Here is a 17,343-nt window from a genome sequence, read left to right on the forward strand (position 1 = left end):
TACTTGAATGCAAAGTTAAGATAACTTACCCGAATACAACTAAAACAGCAAAGCTTGGAGCAGTGTGGACAGAGGCGTGCATCTCGCAACTTCTCCATGCAAATAAAGCATCTGAACACCTCCGCAATGCTCTAAAAAGATTACAATAAGGTTCAACACAAGAACGTGAAATTTGTTCTTATCTGCTAAACTCATTTCCTTAATTACTATTAGGCTAGTCCAAACATGTGGGTGATGCCACCCTAGCAGAAGACAGAGCCAGAGATCTGCAACTTTCCAGTGACATCATCACAGATATAGGAATGGTACAGCACTAGCCAGTATACTGTTAGTAAAGCTGATGAAAACATAACCATGGAACAATGCACCCACAAGTATATGCCAAGCAATCATTCTAAAATTACCTCCATTATGTAATCAACCGAGATTTTGTTGTTACAACAATTGATAAATCAGTCAATAAATAAATGGTGGACTAAGCAGGGATAAATAAAAGCCAAGCTGGTCAAACACTAAATCAGACTAATAATACAATAATACACAAGACTAAGAAATAGAAAGCTACATTAAAAAGCCAAATTATTATAAGTATGGCATAACAGTAACCCCCCCCCCACCCCCCCTATTTACAAAGCCGTGCAGCAATGCCGACACAGCCCATTCAAAGTGAATGCCTGTGTCGGCATGACCATACCAGCAGTTGCTGGCGTGACTTTAAAAACAGGAGGGTAAATTATTAGCTAATCAGATGTCTAGTGTAGCTGTGTTCCCAAGAGACACAGTTGCAAAAGAATACAGAGGATTCTCTCTTTCCTGGGACAAAATTTCTCAGTTGAGGTACAGCAAAAGAATATCTGTACAGAACTCCAGGAATCCTACTCAACATATATTCAAGTGATCTGCCTTTAAGATATGTTATTTCACTGTTAATCCCAGTAATAAGTAACTAGATCTCACTGCATAAAATAAAACGTCTTAATGGTAGTCCACACTGATAACCACACATTAATTCACCAGCTCCTTGATATAAACAGGACCTGGTCAGTGGTCTCTCCAGAAATGTCCGCCAGCCAAATGGCATGAAGGAGTAGCTAGATGGGGGCAGGAGTACAGCACAGTTAGCCAGGTGGCATGCCCATTCAAAAGGTCCTGGAGAGAACACTGTAGGTTCACACAACGCCCCTGAGAACCAAACATATAAACGGCAAGTGAGCGACTCACCTGCAAATGCGCAGTACAGACTTCCCTCTCTGTCCCGCCCTCGCGTCAAGACGTCATGATGTCAGAGGGTGGAACAGAGAGGGAAATGGAGTCGGACTGTCGGACGCCGCCACCTGGAAACGAACATCGCGCGAACCAACCTCCACCCTCCCCCCCATCCGTATTGGGCCCCCTGCACTGACAGCGCCTCTCACCTCCGTGTGGAAGCGCTGCAGGCAGCAGCAAAGCGATCTGCTGCTGCCTGTAGCGCTTTCACACGGAGGTGAAAGGCGCAGTCAGGTCAGTGCAGGGGGCCCAATACGGAGGGGGGAGGGAGCGGCGGCGAGGAGGGTAGCTGGACATGGGGGGAGGGCAGGGGGGAGAGGGCATGGTTGCTGGACATGGGGTGAGAGCAGGGCAGAGAGGAGGGTTGCTGGACATGGGGGGAGGCCAAGGGAAAGAGGAGGGTTGCTGGATATGAGGGGGAGGATCGGTGGACGGGGTGAGGCCAGGGAGAGAGGAGGGCTGCAATACTTGCCCGTTTTTACAGGCTTAACGGCTAGTAAAAATATAAATAGCACTGAAAGTCAATGCACTGTGGTTTAAACTCAACACTAGATCTCTTCTCCTTTGATAAATTATTCCACAGCAATATTCAAACAATGTTACATAAGTATTGCCATACTGGGACAGACAAAAGGTCCATCAAGCCCAGCATCCTGTTTCCAACAGTGGCCAATCCAAGTCACAAATACCTGGCAAGATCCCAATAAAGTACAACACATTTTATGCTGCTTATCCCAGAAATAGTGGATTTTCTCCAAGTCCAATTTAACCCATTAGTGCCCAATGTTCCCATAATAAGACATATGTGAACAAACATGGGGCACTAATGGGTGAATAATGGTCTATGGACTTTTCCTTTAGGAAGCTGTCCAGATTCTTTTCCACATTCTCTGGCAACAATTCCAGAGTTTAATTACAAGTTGAGTGAAAAAAATTCAATTACTACTTTGTAGCTTCATCGCATGCCCCCTAGCCCAGAATTTTGGGAAACCATAAACAGACGCTTCATGTCTTAACGTTTCACTCCACTCACTATAGACCTCTATCATATCTCCCCTCAGACATCTTTTCTCCAAGCTGAAGAGCCCTAGCCGCTTTAGCCTTTCCTCATAGGGAAGTCGTCCCATCCCCTTTATCATTTTTGTCACCCTTCTCTGCACCTCTTCTAATTCCACTATATCTTTTTGGCAATGCGGCGACCAGAATTGAACACAATATTCGAGGTGCAGTTGCATCATGGAGTGATACAAAGGCATTATAACATCCTCATTTTTGTTTTCCATTCCTTTCCTTATAATACCTAACATTCTATTTACTTTCTTAGCCACAGCAGCACACTGAGCAGAAGGTTTCAACGTATAATCAACGACGACACCTAGATCCCTTTCTTGGTCTGTGACTCCTAACGTGGAACCTTGCATGATGTAGCTATAATTCAGGTGATTGAAAGTTGGTGGTGTGCGCAATATTATTATTACTGTAAACTGCCTTGAGTAAATCCCTTCAAAAAGGCGGTAAATAAATCCAAATAAATAAATATTAGCACCAGTCTAATTCTGAGGCTTTTCCCTCCATTTTTATAGGAATGTGTTCACACCATGTAATTATCAGGTGATATTTAATGGAACTATACAAACAGATTTGATGAAACAATTTTTTTTTGTGTGTGTGATTATTTCACTTCACCCCTCTTGTTTGTTATTTGCAGAATAATGCTTAGGCAGCATAACAACACATACCTGTGTACCTGTGCACACATATGCTAGTATTAAGTATTTATGCACATAATGGGCACAAAGATGTTAGAATCCAGTTTATAGAATTGCCCTTAATATAGGTATTGGTTGCAATCTGTCAACTAGCAGGACACAAAAAAAGAATATATTTGAAGCCCTCAGTAGAATGCTTTGTTTCTGAAAAGTGACAGGAAAGAGAAAGTACTAAATGATGTTCAAATTATGTCGGTCTCTGAAAAGAACTAAAGCAGTTCTCACATACAGCAGTGAGGCCAAACAAGCCAGCTATACCTCACAAAAATCCTGTTCTTTATCATGGTGTCCCGTAAGCTAGGGTGCAAGTCCAATTAAATGCATGCACTTCAGTGCCAAGTGTAATTCAAAAAAGCTTTATTGTCACAAGTTAAACATACAATGTAGTCATTGTTAAACAAGACCAGGAGACAATTAATAGCGTGCCACTTGGATTGAATTAAGTCCATCATGTTTAAAATATCCAACACTGCTTAGCATCACTGCTATATGTGAGGACTGACAGCTTATGTGGAAACGCTGATCTGTGACACAGAATGGCCATGAAACCATCACAGAGTTGGATTCAAGAACAGTTTCCTGTAACCCCTGGAGAGCAAGATCGCACTCGATTCTCAGATAAGTTCGCTCCAGAGACATGAAAGACTCCAGAGGAAATTGGACAGGGAAAGGAAAATGGGACTTGATATACCGCCTCTCTCTGGTATTTTGCAACTACATTCAAAGCGGTTTACATATATACAGGTACTTATTTTATACCTGGGGCATTGGAGGGTTAAGTGATTTGCCCACAGTCACAAGGAGCTGCAGTGGGAATCGAGTCATGGGATAGGAGGTAGTGTCCTATTGTGGATTAAAAACTGGTTAAAAGATAGAAAACAGAGAGTAGGGTTAAATGGTCAGTATTCTCAATGGAGAAGGGTAGTTAGTAGGGTTCCCCAGGGGTCTGTGCAGGGACCGCTTCTTTTTAACATATTTATACATGACCTAGAGATGGGAGTAACTAGTGAGGTAATTAAATTTGCTGATGACACGAAGTTATTCAAAGTTGTTAAATCGCGGGAGGATGGGAGGATTGTGAAAAATTACAAGAGGATCTTACAAGACTGGGCAGATGATGTTTAATGTGAACAAGTGCAAAGTGATGCATGTGGGAAAGAGGAACCCAAATTATAGCTAAGTCATGCAAGGTTCCACGTTAGGAGTCAGAGACCAAGAAAGGGATCTAGGTGTCGTCACTGATGATACATTGAAACCTTCTGCTCAGTGTGCTGCTGTGGCTAAGAAAGCAAATAGAATGTTAGGTATTATTAGGAAAGGAATGTAAAACAAAAATGAGGGTGTGATAAAGCCTTTGTACTGCTCCATGGTGCAACCGCACCTCGAATACTGTGTTCAATTCTGGTTGCCGCATCTCAAAAAAGATATAGTTGAATCAGAAAAGGTACAAAGAAGGGCGATAAAAATGATAAAGGGGATGGGACGACTTCCCTATGAGGAAAGGCTAAAGCGGCTAGGGCTCTTCAGCTTGGAGAAAAGGCGACTTCACTGGTAGATGTGAAGTGTCTGTTTACACTTTCCAAAAATACTACAACTAGGGGGCATGCGATGAAGCTACAATGTAGTAAATTTAAAACGAATTGGAAAAAATCTTTCTTCACTCAACATGTAATTAATCTATGGAATTCATTGCCAGAGAATGTGGTAAAGGCGGTTAGCTTAGCGGAGTTTAAAAAAAAAAGGTTTGGACGGCTTCCTAAAGAAAAAGTCCATAGACCATTATTAAATGGACTTGGGGAAAATCCACTATTTCTGGGATAAGCAGTATAAAATGCTTTGTACTTTTTTGGGATCTTGCCAGGTACTTGGGACCTGGATTGGCCACTGTTGGAAACAGGATGCTGGGCTTGATGGATCTTTGGTCTTTCCCAGTATGGCAATACTTATGAGAAAAGTGAGTAGTGTGTATGAGGTTCATTGAGCATGAGATAGGATAGACCTTGAAGTTTATAATTTAAATATTTCCTTTAGGTTAAGGGCTCATCACGATATATTTGAGAGCACTGGTTTTGTTTGCTCATGTTATACTCAAAAAATTTTTCTTTGGGAGACGTTCAATGATCTAGAAACTTGTCCACCCTTAGAAGCAAAATTTGCCTTTCAGCACTGCTTCACTTGGGTGAGTTAACACTCTGAGAACTTCTCCTTCACTTGTAAATAATAATTATTTTTTTCTTATATTTTGTTTATATTTTTGAGGTCTGTCTTCCCATTATTCTCTATGGGATAGGAATTTATTGTATAATTTTTACGAGGGAGATAGTTGGGAATTATATTTAGGTGTTTGGTTTACCAGGTTTACCAGGACACTTAAGTCCAATTACAGAATAGGTTCTTACTGTGCAGCCATGGGGTGCCTACACTGAGGCACCCAGTAATAGAATTGGCCCCCTTATGCACTGAGCCTATAGCAAGGGGGTAAAGAAATAGGTAAAACACCTACTCTGGGCTTTTGCACAATTAAGATTTATTTATTCCTCCTATACCCAATAAGCTGTTTGGTTGGCCAAGCTCACTGTTTACAGATGGTCCTCTGCCCTAGCCTTACCTCCACACTTTGTTCGTCCATGTTCTCTAACTTCAGGTCTCGGGGCTTCCAGTAACGTAGGGACTTCTTCCGAGACTTGAAGTAAGCCAGGTGCCTCCAAGTGCTACAGATGCAGGTAAGAAAGTGCTCGATAAAACGCCTCCTTTCCGCAGCGGCGGCAGCAGCAGACATGCAGCAAGTACTTGGGACAGCCACAGAGAGGGCAGCAGCTCAGGACCAGCGATTCTCCAGAACTACCTTATAGAAAGATGACCAAAATTCCGCGCTGTTCCAAACAGCGCTCCAAAATTAGCGCTGGAACAGCGTGGGGCGTTATTAGACTTATTATAAGAGATAATTGCATGCAAATTTAAGCACGTAATTATCTTTGATCAAGGAGAAGAAGTGAGGGCGAATTGTGCCTGAGCATGCGCTCAGCAGAATCCTCCCGCACTTGTTTGACAGATCTGGGCTGTCAAAAGCCCAAACCTGTCAAACACTGGGGCTGGAGGTCCATGGGACCACCAGGCCCCAACTACCCCTGCCCCGAACAACGGTCCCCCCCCCCTCAAGGTTCAGGGAAGGCTGGAGATCCGGTGTGTCTCCAGCCCCCCCCTAGTCCCCCAGCAAAGGGCCCCTGGTGGCCTAGTGGGCGACCAACCAATCCCCCCCCCCACAGCGACAGGGGGACCGGAGGTCCACTGACGATCCCCCCCCCCCAAGGTTCAGGGAGGGCTGAAGATCTGGTGGGTCTCCAGCCTCCCCTAGTCCCCCAGCAAAGGGTCCCTGGTGGCCTAGTGAGTGAGTGACCAACCAACCCCCCCCCCCCCCCACCAGCGACAGGAGGGCTGGAAGTCTGCTGGACAGCCGGTCCCCCCCGACGACGACCCCCCCCTCCTAGGTTAAGGGACGGCATGCTACTAGTGTTCAGAGCCCTCGAGCACATTGTTTCACGCGCTCGAGGGCTCTGATTACGGGGCGATAGCAAACGCAGGCACTAGTATGGCACTAGCAGCCTCTAGCGCCGGTGTTTGCTTCTGATCATCCCCCTGTGAATGAACAGAGGTGAAACAAGACTTGTAGAACTACTTGGGTATAGGAAACATTCCTGGGGATGAAGAGTTATTGGTAGGATAAGGAAGAAGGTAAAAATTAAGGGCTTCTTTTAGCAAGCCGTGCTAGCGATTCCTGCACGGCAAATGAGAGGAAGCCCATTTGGGCGTGGGAATCGTTAGCGCAGCTTGGTAAAAAACGCTCCAAATTAAAAACATTTTAAAAAACCCGAAATAAAACAAATCACTTCAGGCCAAAGTTATAATCCAGGCGCATGCAGTCCATAGTAGTCCCATTCTATCCTATTCCCTACCAAAACCCCACCTCAAAAGTGCGCGGCTTTCGTCGCCAAGGTGACTGCACCATGACGTCACGCCTAGATGCTCCATCGAATGGAGAGACACCGCATATGGTTGAATAAAGATGGTGGCTGGAGTTTGACCCTCATAAACAGCTGGGTCGGCGCGGGATACAGGAAGTGGTTCTATGTTTGTGTGTGCCCCCTTTCCCCATCCTGCCATTCTCTCTGGAGAGCAGGAACTGGTAGCGGTAGCCTGTGCCTCTCTAACAGGAGGATGATCAGAAGCAGGTGCTAGAGATTGTTAGAGCCATGCTGGCGCTCACGTTTGCTACCACCCCATGATCAGAGCCCTCGAGTGCATGAAATGTGCTTGAGGGCTCTGAACGCATGCAGATGCATGCTAAACAGGGCTTAACGTATTCATCCCCAATGACCAGCGCACCAAAGATTGGGTCGCTGGCCGCAGCAAACCCTATGCCATTTCCAAGCTGGCTTTAGAGTTTTGAAGATCATCGGGGAGGAATGGTGAGCCCTGTCCAGCATGCATTTGCATGCTAGCAGGGCCCCGTTCCCCCCCCAACAGCAAACCTGCCAGCGATAGGGGGCTGGGGGTCCGGTGGGTTTCCAGCCCCTCTGGTCCCCCCGCAGGGGATCCCTGGTGGGCGACCGACCAGTCAGTCAGCCCCGCCCCGCCAGCAACAGGAAGGGAGGCAGGAGGTCCGCTAGACCGCCGGTCTCCCCCGATGATCCGGTGGGTCTCTAGGTCGTCCCCTCCCCAGCAGGGGGTCCCTGGTGGACTGGTTGGCGACCGACCGACCGACCCCCCGGTCCGCCCCCCCCAAGGTTCAGGGAGGGCTGGAGATCCGGTGGGTCTCCAGTCCCCCCCAGCAAGGGGTCCCTGGTGGCCATCCAGCCAACCCCCTTCCCTCCCCCGGGTTCAGGGAGGGCTGGAGACCCACTGGATCTCCAGCCCTCCCTGCAAATAAACATAGGCTCTACCTTGTGGGTTGGAGGAGGGAGGGTAGCCTGCCTACCTACCTCCCTCCTCTTCCTGCGACGCCGCAAAATGGCGGCGCCTATCCCTGCCCAGTGTATCCTGGGATGCGATGGGCAGGGCTACACATTGCCCCGCCCATCGCAACCTAGGATACACTGGGCAGGGCTGGCTGGGCGCTGCCATTTTTGCGGCGTTGCAGAAGAGGAGGGAGGGAGGCAGGCAGGTTACCCTCGTACCTGCAACCCACGGGGCGGGGCGGGGCGGGGCGGGGGACCGGCGGTCCAGCGGACCTCTGGCCCGCTGTCGCTAGGGGGAGGGGTTGAGGCCTGCAGGGGTGCTTCTTCTGGGTTATGGGGTCATATGTGGTGACTCCGCCCACAGTGAGTACCGGCACCTTTTTTCTACAACAAAAGCACTGGTAGTAGTGTCCTGAACTTGAGGTTGTATCCCTATTCGTTATAGGTGTACTGGGGGGGGGGGGGGGGGTAAGGAATTTATATTGGCAGTGTGGGACAGTGGGAAGGAAATAATTCAGTACTAATACCCATAGCATTTGGAGGACACTGCCCCCTTGCCCACCTCAACCTATGCTGGCCATTGAGTAACTTGGTATGGACTTACCTTTTATAAGCTTGTTGTGTCGTAGTGAGATGGCACATATTGATAACAATAATGAATTCATAAATCCCCTTTTCAACCTGGTCATCTTGTTGCAATCAGTTTCCCAATTTCATTCTGGTCACTATTGTATATCCAGCATTGACAACGTGAGTCATGAAAGAGGGAGTGATTAAGAGGAGAAGTTGCCTAGCAATTAAATCACGTCACCATCCATTGACTTCCAAACTAAGAGCCTCATTTATTAACATGCACTAATGTGATTTATTGTAAGCCCCATTGGTCTCAGTGGAGCCTATCTGCTTACTAAACAAATAGCTCCTCATAAGGAAATGAGGCAGGGAAGCACTTAGCTGTACCTGAGCTTGGGTTTGGAAAGGTGTGTAATCAAATCTAAAATTCAAATCGAGCTCAAACACTTAACTAAGGGCACTGTTTTACTAAGTATTTTCCCCACTGACATTAAGAGGGGAATTCAGTAAATGGCACCCAAAGTTAAGTGCTGGAACGATCTGCAAAGAGTGCTCTGTGTAGAACAACTTTTACACAATATTAGCTTAGCGTGCATTTTGCACCTAACTTTGAACACGAGCATTGCATCTGCCAAAAACTGGTGTAAATGCTGGTGCCCAACTAATGGCATTATTATAAGGTTGATGGGGTTAAGTGAAGGTTGGGCTTACATGTAGTCACCATTTATCAAGTCACGTGTATACAATAAATATTGTCAACTTTATTGGGCCAAATGTTTGGATCAGGGTCTCTCTCACTTTCTGCCCTCTCTAGTGGTCCTGGTGAGGCAGCTTGTCCTCCCAGGTGTGGTTCGTCCTCTTTCCTTTGACTCTACTCCTATACTTAATGTCCAGGTTGTAGCTGTGGCTGTGGCTGTGGCTGTGGCTCTGTCTCTGGCATCCATCTTCTAAAAAGGCATACTCTACCAATTCGTCATAAATGCATGATCTCTGCAACACAACCAAACTAAAGTAATGGACATAACACAACTCGTCCGTTGTACGATTCCCAAATGTGGCTGTACCACATGAACTTTATCTTACCACAACTTCACTTTGTATTTGTTTACACCAGAGTCTGCAAACACCTCTCCGGTACTATGTAAGCCACATTGAGCCTACAAATAGGTGGGAAAATGTGGGATACAAACAGTGGTGTGCTGGAGCCGGCTTGCACCAGATCGCAAGAGCTGGTTGTTAAATTTTTAAAGCTCTTGCGAGACGGCTCCCAGGGGCGGCGCAACCCGGCAGTAAGTGAGGTAAGCATGGCAGGAGGGCGCCACAAGCCATGCTTACCTCATCCCCTGCCGCTCCGGGGGAGTTTAAATTGTTGATTTACCTCAGCAGACGCAGTCAAACCCCCATCTCTAGCCTTCACTTCATTCCCATCAGTGTCCTGCCTTCTTCTGATGTAATTTCCTCTTTCCGCGAGGGCGGGACATTGACAGGAATGAAGTGAAGGCTAGAGACGGGCTTTAACTACGGCTGCTGCGACGGAGGCAGGGGAGCGAGGAGAATCATTGGGTGGGTATGGATGGCTGGAGGGGGGCAGGGGAGCTGAGAGAATCGCTGGGTGGGTATGGATGGCTGGAGGAGGGGCAGGGCAGCGGAGAGAATTGCTGGGTGGGTATGGGTGGCTGGAGGGGGGGGCAGGGGAGAGGAAAGAATCGCTGGGTGGGTATGGATGGCTGGAGGGGGTATGGATGGCTGGAGGGGGCAGGGGAGAGGAGAAAATCGCTGGGTGGGTATGGATGGCTGGAGGAGGGGCAGGGCAGCGGAGAGAATCGCTGGGTGGGTATGGATGGGTGGAGGAGGGGCAGGGGAGAGGAGAGAATCGCTGGGTGGGTATGGATGGCTGGAGGGGGGTATGGATGGCTGGAGGGGGCAGGGGAGATGAGAGAATCGCTGGTGGGTATGGATGGCTGGAGGGGGGCAGGGGAGAGGAGAGTTGCTGGACATGGATGAAGCAGAAGGAAGGGAGAGAGAAGAAATGCTGGACATGGATGGAGGGGAGGGAAGAGTGAGGAAGGAGATGAGATGAGGGAAAAGGAAGAGAGGAGAAAAACTGCACATGGATGAAGAAAATAGGCAGAAGCTGGATCCATTGGACAGTCAAGTCTGCGGAGGACCAGAAATGAAGAAGAAAGGAGGAAAGGAAATAAATAAATGGAAAGGAAGCCCTGGAAACGGAGTTAAGAGGACAGATAGCAGCAGAATCGGATAGTGGGCCAGCACGATCAGAAAAACAAAGTCACCAGACAACGAAGGTAGAAAAAAATCATTTTATTTTCATTATAGTGTTTGGAATATGTCCACTTTGAGAATCAGGTGCTCAACATTAAACGTTTATATTTATTTACTTATTTATGGCATTTTATCCCACATTAAACATGAATTAGATTGGAACCTGGGATCATAAAATATTTTTTTTCCTGGAGTAATGCATTGCCCCCCCCAGGCTCTCTCCCTGGCTATAGCCAGCTCTGCAATTTGGGGGGGGGGGGGGGGGCAGAGGTGGACCAAGGAGAGAGCCTGTTGTTAAACATTTACCAGCACACCATTGGATACAAATGTAACAAAAAAATTAAAAAAAATTATTTTCCTGGGAACACCACTGACCCACCCATGCCCCTTCATGGCCAATCCCCCTTTGGAGTTTCCACCATAATAGGGCACAAGGCATGTCCGTGCGTAACTCCAAATGATTGCCAACTAACACCAATTATTTATTGTTGGCACATGATTAATTAATTAGTTTATGTGTGGATCTGTAATCCACGCTGACATTTGCACACCAGCTTTAGGCACTCTATACAGGATCCGGCAGTAAATGGGAGAAACCCGTTAGGGGCTCCTAAGTACTTCATGTGTTCTCTTGCTGGCCTGAGTCTGACCCATCCCTGAGTCCAGTTTATGCAGGACGCACAATAAAAGTATACGACAGTATCATCTTGATGCATCAGTTTCTTCCACTCTGCCATCCCTGAGTCAGCCATCCACTTTTCTGATTCAAGATTTTCTATACATTCTCAGGTTGCCAGAGAATGTGGTAAAGGCAGGTTTTTTTTTTTGTTACATTTGTACCCCGCGCTTTCCCACTCATGGCAGGCTCAATGCGGCAGGCGATGGAGGGTTAAGTGATTTGCCCAGAGTCACAAGGAGCTGCCTGTGCCAGGAATTGAACTCAGTTCCTCAGTTCCCCAGGACCAAAGTCCACCACCCTCACCACTAGGCCACTCCTCCACTCTCTTAGTGGGGTTTAAAAAAAGGTTTGGATGGCTTCCTAAAGGAAAAGTCCATAGACCATTATTAAAATGAACTTGGGGAAAATCCACTTCTTATTTTTGGGATAAGCAGCATAAAATGTTTTGTACTTTTGGGGATCTTGCCAGGTATTTGTGACCTGGATTGGCCACTTTTGGAAACAGGATGCTGGGCTTGATGGACCTTTGGTCTGGCCTAGTGTGGCAATACTTATGTAGCTCAATTATGGTGGCTCAGTCAACAATTGTGCAGGAGTCTACATTTTCCACTGGGGCATTGCATTGTGGAATAAACTTCCTTATGGATTACATCAGATTATTGGTCTATTTAATTTTAGGAAACAGCTAAAAAGGTAGTTGTTTAATGGGGGTTAAGTATGTTTGGGTAACTAGCTAGGTTTTGGATATGGTTGCAAGTTCTTTAGTTTTAAAGAGGGGGGAATTACAGATTTTTGGGTTTGGGAAAACATTGATGCTGTTCTTGAGAGTTGTCAGGGTTGTGTGAGGGGATGGATGGCTGTCTTGGTTATGTAGTTTTATGGTTTTGTGCATGTTATTTTGTAACCCACACTTGGACTTACGTAAGAACAAGATAAAAATTTAAGCTTGTGTTTACCTTGGCTTAACATGGCGTATCGTGGGACACGCTCAGGTGTCTGATAATTTCTAAATCTGCACACACTAACCACGTGCTAAAAAATTATTTTATTTTTGTTGGAAGCGGTGTATCTGGGGCAGACAGTGGGCATTCCTGCATTAATCAGATAGTGCAGCTACATTACTACGTGCTGATTAGCGCAGGATTAGTATGTGAGCCCTTACCACCTACAAAATAGATGTCAGTAAGTGCTCTTGCGCTAATTTATTTTAATGGCTATATGCTAATGCCAACATAAGAAGAGTAGCCAGGTTGTGATGCCAAAGGGAGTGGAGAGCAGACTGCATCTGTGCGTGTGCACACTACGTAGGCATGACAGATTTTTTGAAAAATAGGCTCTGGCGCTGTTGAAAGTCTGTTTGGGGAGCAATCGCTCCCCTGGCGCCCCACCTACCTACACTTCTGGGCAACATCAGAGCATGACCATCAATTTAAAAAATGGAAAATCGGTCATTTAACTGCTGTTGTAAAAATGGCCTTGGCACACAGGAAAAACCCACTTAAGAGTGTGCTAAGGCTGAATTTTTTCACTGCTTAGTAAAAGCACCCTTAAGTAAATAAATAAATTTGCATATGTGTGCTGGTACTTTTCCTTGTAGACTTTCTATTGGTTCACTCAAGGAAAATACAAACATGCTTTTCCTTTCAGAATTGTCTGGGGAGATAGCACTTGGCAAGATCTTCACCTGTTTTTTTCTGCTGAAGCATTTCCCTGAAAAACACTGCATGCAAATTTTAAAATGCAAAGCTATGCATACTGTCGTGCTCCACACCAATGTGGGTAAAATATGTTTCCCCAGCATTTGTCCATGTAACCATGGGGAAAGAGGACAATTTTCAAACTTTTGAGCTACATGTGAAAGCCTTGTCCAAGATATTCTTTTTCCGATTGAGGCAGCTCAGAGTAATTCGATCTAAGCTTCATTTTAATAGCTAGAGCAGTACGCAGCCAATTTTGCTCCCATATCTTGACTACTGTAACTTATTGCTTGGAGGTGATTAAAAACTCTTATACAGGCTACAGTTTTTGCAAAATATGGCCACTAGACTGATATGCAATCTGGGAAAATATGATAGGGTGTCACATTTATTGAAGGAATTATACCGTCTTCCAGTTAATCTAAGAATACAGTTTACAATTACTTGTATGGTGTATACATCATTATATGGTGAGTGCTCCAATAAGTTGATTAATTATTTGGACTTCCCTTCTTTTGCTTTAGTAAGATCTGAGTGTTGTTTGAAGTTGAACTATCCTACTTTGAAAGGTGTTTTATAAGAATCATCTTTTTCATATCAGGGTGTTAAACTGTGGAATAATTTACCTTTAACTATTAGGAGATTATCGCTTTACTATACTTTTAGAAGAGCATTATAACATTACTGTTTAGTGAGATTGACATCTATAAAAGTTAGCAAGATTAGGAGTTAGAATTTTACTTAATGGGAGGGGGGGGGGGGGTCAATGATGGCTGGCTGAAAGCGGACGCACTTCTCCTGTGCTCCAGCGGAGTTTTCTTGTACTGCTAATAAACTGCTTCCCTGAAGCTGCATAAGAATTTCAAAAGAAACGAGAGGGGGGTCCTAGATGCGGAGAGATAACAGGAGAGACGCAGTTTTTCCTAAATTGCAGAAACTGACCAGACAACAGACCATGATGGAGTGCATGCAGTTGCAAGATGGCAGTTCGGCACGTCCGGGCCTCCTTTCCCCATCCTGCACCAGTGGGTCGGTGTGCTCAGTCTGCAACTCCCCGAGAACTCCAGACAACAACGCGGTGCGGAAACCCTCCGCTGATAGAGATGATCTTAGCTACAATTTGAGAAGTTAATACCGCTATCTATACAACACTTACTCGGATTCAAACAGATTTGGGCAGCGTGTGGTTGGAGCTTAGGGGTCTTGTGGACCGCGTGGAGCACTACTACTACTATTTAGCATTTCTATAGCGCTACAAGGTGTACGCAGCGCTGCACAAACCTAGAACAAAGACAGTCCCTGCTCAAAGAGCTTACAATCTAATAGACAAAAAATAAAGTAAGCAAATCAAATCAATTCATGTGTACAGGAAGGAGGAGAGGAGGGTAGGTGGAGGCGAGTGGTTACGAGTCAAAAGCAATGTTAAAGAGGTGGGCTTTCAGTCTAGATTTAAAGGTGGCCAAGGATGGGGCAAGACGTAGGGGCTCAGGAAGTTTATTCCAGGCGTAGGGTGCAGCGAGACAGAAGGCGCGAAGTCTGGAGTTGGCAGTAGTGGAGAAGGGAACAGATAAGAAGGATTTATCCATGGAGCGGAGTGCACAGGAAGGGGTGTAGGGAAGGACGAGTGTGGAGAGATACTGGGGAACAGCAGAGTGAGTACATTTATAGGTTAGTAGAAGAAGTTTGAACAGGATGCGAAAATGGATAGGGAGTCAGTGAAGCGACTTGAGGAGAGGGGTAGTAAGAGTAAAGCGACCCTGGCGGAAGACGAGACAGGCAGCAGAGTTAACCAATTGGAGAGGGGAGAGGTGAGTAAGTGGGAGGCCAGCAAGAAGCAGATTGCAGTAGTCTAAACGAGAGGTGACAAGGGTTTGGATGAGGGTTTTGGTAGAGTGCTCGGAAAGCAAGGGGCGGATTTTACGGATGTTGTAAAGAAAGAAACGACAGGTCTTGGCGATCTGCTGGATATGAGCAGAGAAGGAGAGAGAAGAGTCAAAGATGACCACAAGGTTTCGAGCTGAGGAGACAGGGAGAATGAAAGAGCCATCAACAGAAATAGAAAACGGGGGGAGTGGGGAGGTGGGTTTGGGGGGGGGGAAATGAGAAGCTCGGTTCTGGTTATGTTTAATTTCAGGTGGCGTTGAGACATCCAGAAAGCAATGTCAGACAAGCACGCTGAAACTTTGGTTTGGATGCAAGGTGAGATATCATGGGTAGAAAGGTAGATTTGGGAGCCATCAGCATAGAGATAGTAGAAAAAGCCATGAGATGAGATTAATGAACCAAGGGAAGAAGTGTAGATAGAAAAGAGGAGGGGACTAAGAACAGAACCCTGAGGTACGCCGACAGGCAGAGGGATAGAAGTAGAAGAGGATCCACCAGAGTGAACACTGAAGGTGCGGAGGAAGAAGTAGGAAGAGAACCAGGAAAGGACAGAGCCCTGGAATCCAAGTGAGGACAGGGTATCGAGGAGCATGCTGTGATCTACAGTGTCAAAAGCAGCGGAAAGATCAAGAAGAATGAGGATGGAATAGAGACCTCTGGATTTAGCCAGTAATAGGTCATTGGAGACTTTAGTAAGCGCAGTTTCGGTTGAGTGGAGAGGGCGAAAACCAGATTGTAGTGGGTTAAGAATAGCATGTGAGGACAGAAAATCAAGGCAGCGGCGGTGAACAGCACACTCAAGTAATTTGGAGAGAAAGGGAAGGAGGGAGATGGGTCGGTAATTAGAGGGACAAGTAGGGTTGAGTGAAGGCTTCTTAAGGAGAGGTGTGACCACAGCATGTTTAAAGGCAGTAGGGACAGTTGCAGTGGAAAGCGAGAGATTGAGAATGTGACAGATAAAAGGAATAAGAGCAGGTGAGATGGCATTAAGAAGGTGGGTGGGAATGGGATCAGAGGAACAGGTGGTACATTTTGAGGAAGAAAGGAGAAGTGTAGTTTCCTCTATAATAACTTCAGGAAAGGAGGAAAAGGAATGAGGGGAAGGAGAGAGAGGGGAACGGACTAGTGGAGGGAGAGGTGGCGAGGTAGAGAATTCAAGGTTTATCTTTTGAACCTTGTCGTGAAAGAATTCAGCAAGGGTCTGAGGAGATAATGAAGGGGGAGTTGGGGGAGGGGCACCTTGAGGAGAGAGTTCAATGTGGTGAAGAGAAGTCGAGGGTTAGAGCCAAGAGAGTTGGTCAGTTGGATATAATAATCCTGTTTGGCGCGTAAAAGAGCAGATTGGAAGGAGGTCAGCATGAACTTAAAGTTGGGATCCAGCCTCCAATTCCTGTGGGTGCCAGATTGCATGAGATCTATCGGAGGTGGGTGCTGATTACCTTGGACCAGTAGGTACTCTGTGGCTGTTTGTGAAGGTTATGCTGTGCAGTTTGTCAGGCACTGGCCACCATTCTGGAATCACCCTGTCAAGCCTGGTGGAAAGAAAAAGCTGTCTGAGGCACTCTTCAGCTGGTCAATCTGTGGTTCAGGATCCAAGCAAGGCGATAGGCAAGGGTTGTTATTTCATTTACTTTATGGTCCCAAAGAAGGGAAGGATCTTTCCAAACCATTCTAGACTTAAAGTGGGTGAACTGTGTTCTTCAAGTGCCCTCTTTTCGCATGGAGACCTTGAGATCAATAATTGTAACACTCCAGCCCTCAGAGTTTCTCATGTCTCGGGATCTAATGGAGGCCTACCTACACAATTCTATTTGCCAGGCTCACCAGTGATTCCTTCATGTCGTGGTTTTGGGGCGACATTATCAGTTTTGTGTGCTCTCTTTTGGTTTTCATAAGAATAGCCATACTGGGTCAGACCATCTAGCCCAGTATCGTTTCAACACTGGCCAATCCAGGTCACAAGTACATGGCAGAAACCCAAATAACATTCCATGCTACCAATCCCAGGGCAAGCAGTGGCTTACCCCATGTCCATCTCAATAACAGACTATGGACTTTTCCTCCAGGAACTTGTCTAAACCTTTTTTTTTTTTTATAACCAGATACACTAACTGCTGTTACCACATCCTCTGGATACAAGTTCCAGAGCTTCACTATTCTTTGAGTGAAAAAATATTGCCTCCTATTTGTTTGAAATTTAATTGAGTGCCCCCTGGTCTTTGTACTTTCAAAAGAGT

At 46.2% G+C, this 17,343-nt stretch overlaps 1 protein-coding gene across 1 annotated transcript in view; it reads right to left on the bottom strand.

Moving 5' to 3' along the window:
• Positions 1 to 6,107, bottom strand: part of LOC115459451 (E3 ubiquitin-protein ligase TRIM37-like) — a gene marked incomplete at its 3' end in the record, with an annotated part of 63,292 nt that extends 57,185 nt beyond the window's left edge. Inside the window, exons 1-2 of the mRNA XM_030189271.1 lie at positions 5,644 to 6,107; positions 30 to 131 (exon numbers count right to left, since the gene is read on the bottom strand). Coding sequence (XP_030045131.1) covers positions 30 to 131; positions 5,644 to 5,814 — 273 coding nt within the window. The remainder of the gene's footprint in view (positions 1 to 29; positions 132 to 5,643) is intronic.
• Between the last annotated feature and the right edge of the window lie 11,236 nt (positions 6,108 to 17,343).

The sequence above is a fragment of the Microcaecilia unicolor genome, unplaced genomic scaffold, assembly GCF_901765095.1.
Source record: "Microcaecilia unicolor unplaced genomic scaffold, aMicUni1.1, whole genome shotgun sequence".
Lineage (NCBI taxonomy): Eukaryota > Metazoa > Chordata > Amphibia > Gymnophiona > Siphonopidae > Microcaecilia > Microcaecilia unicolor.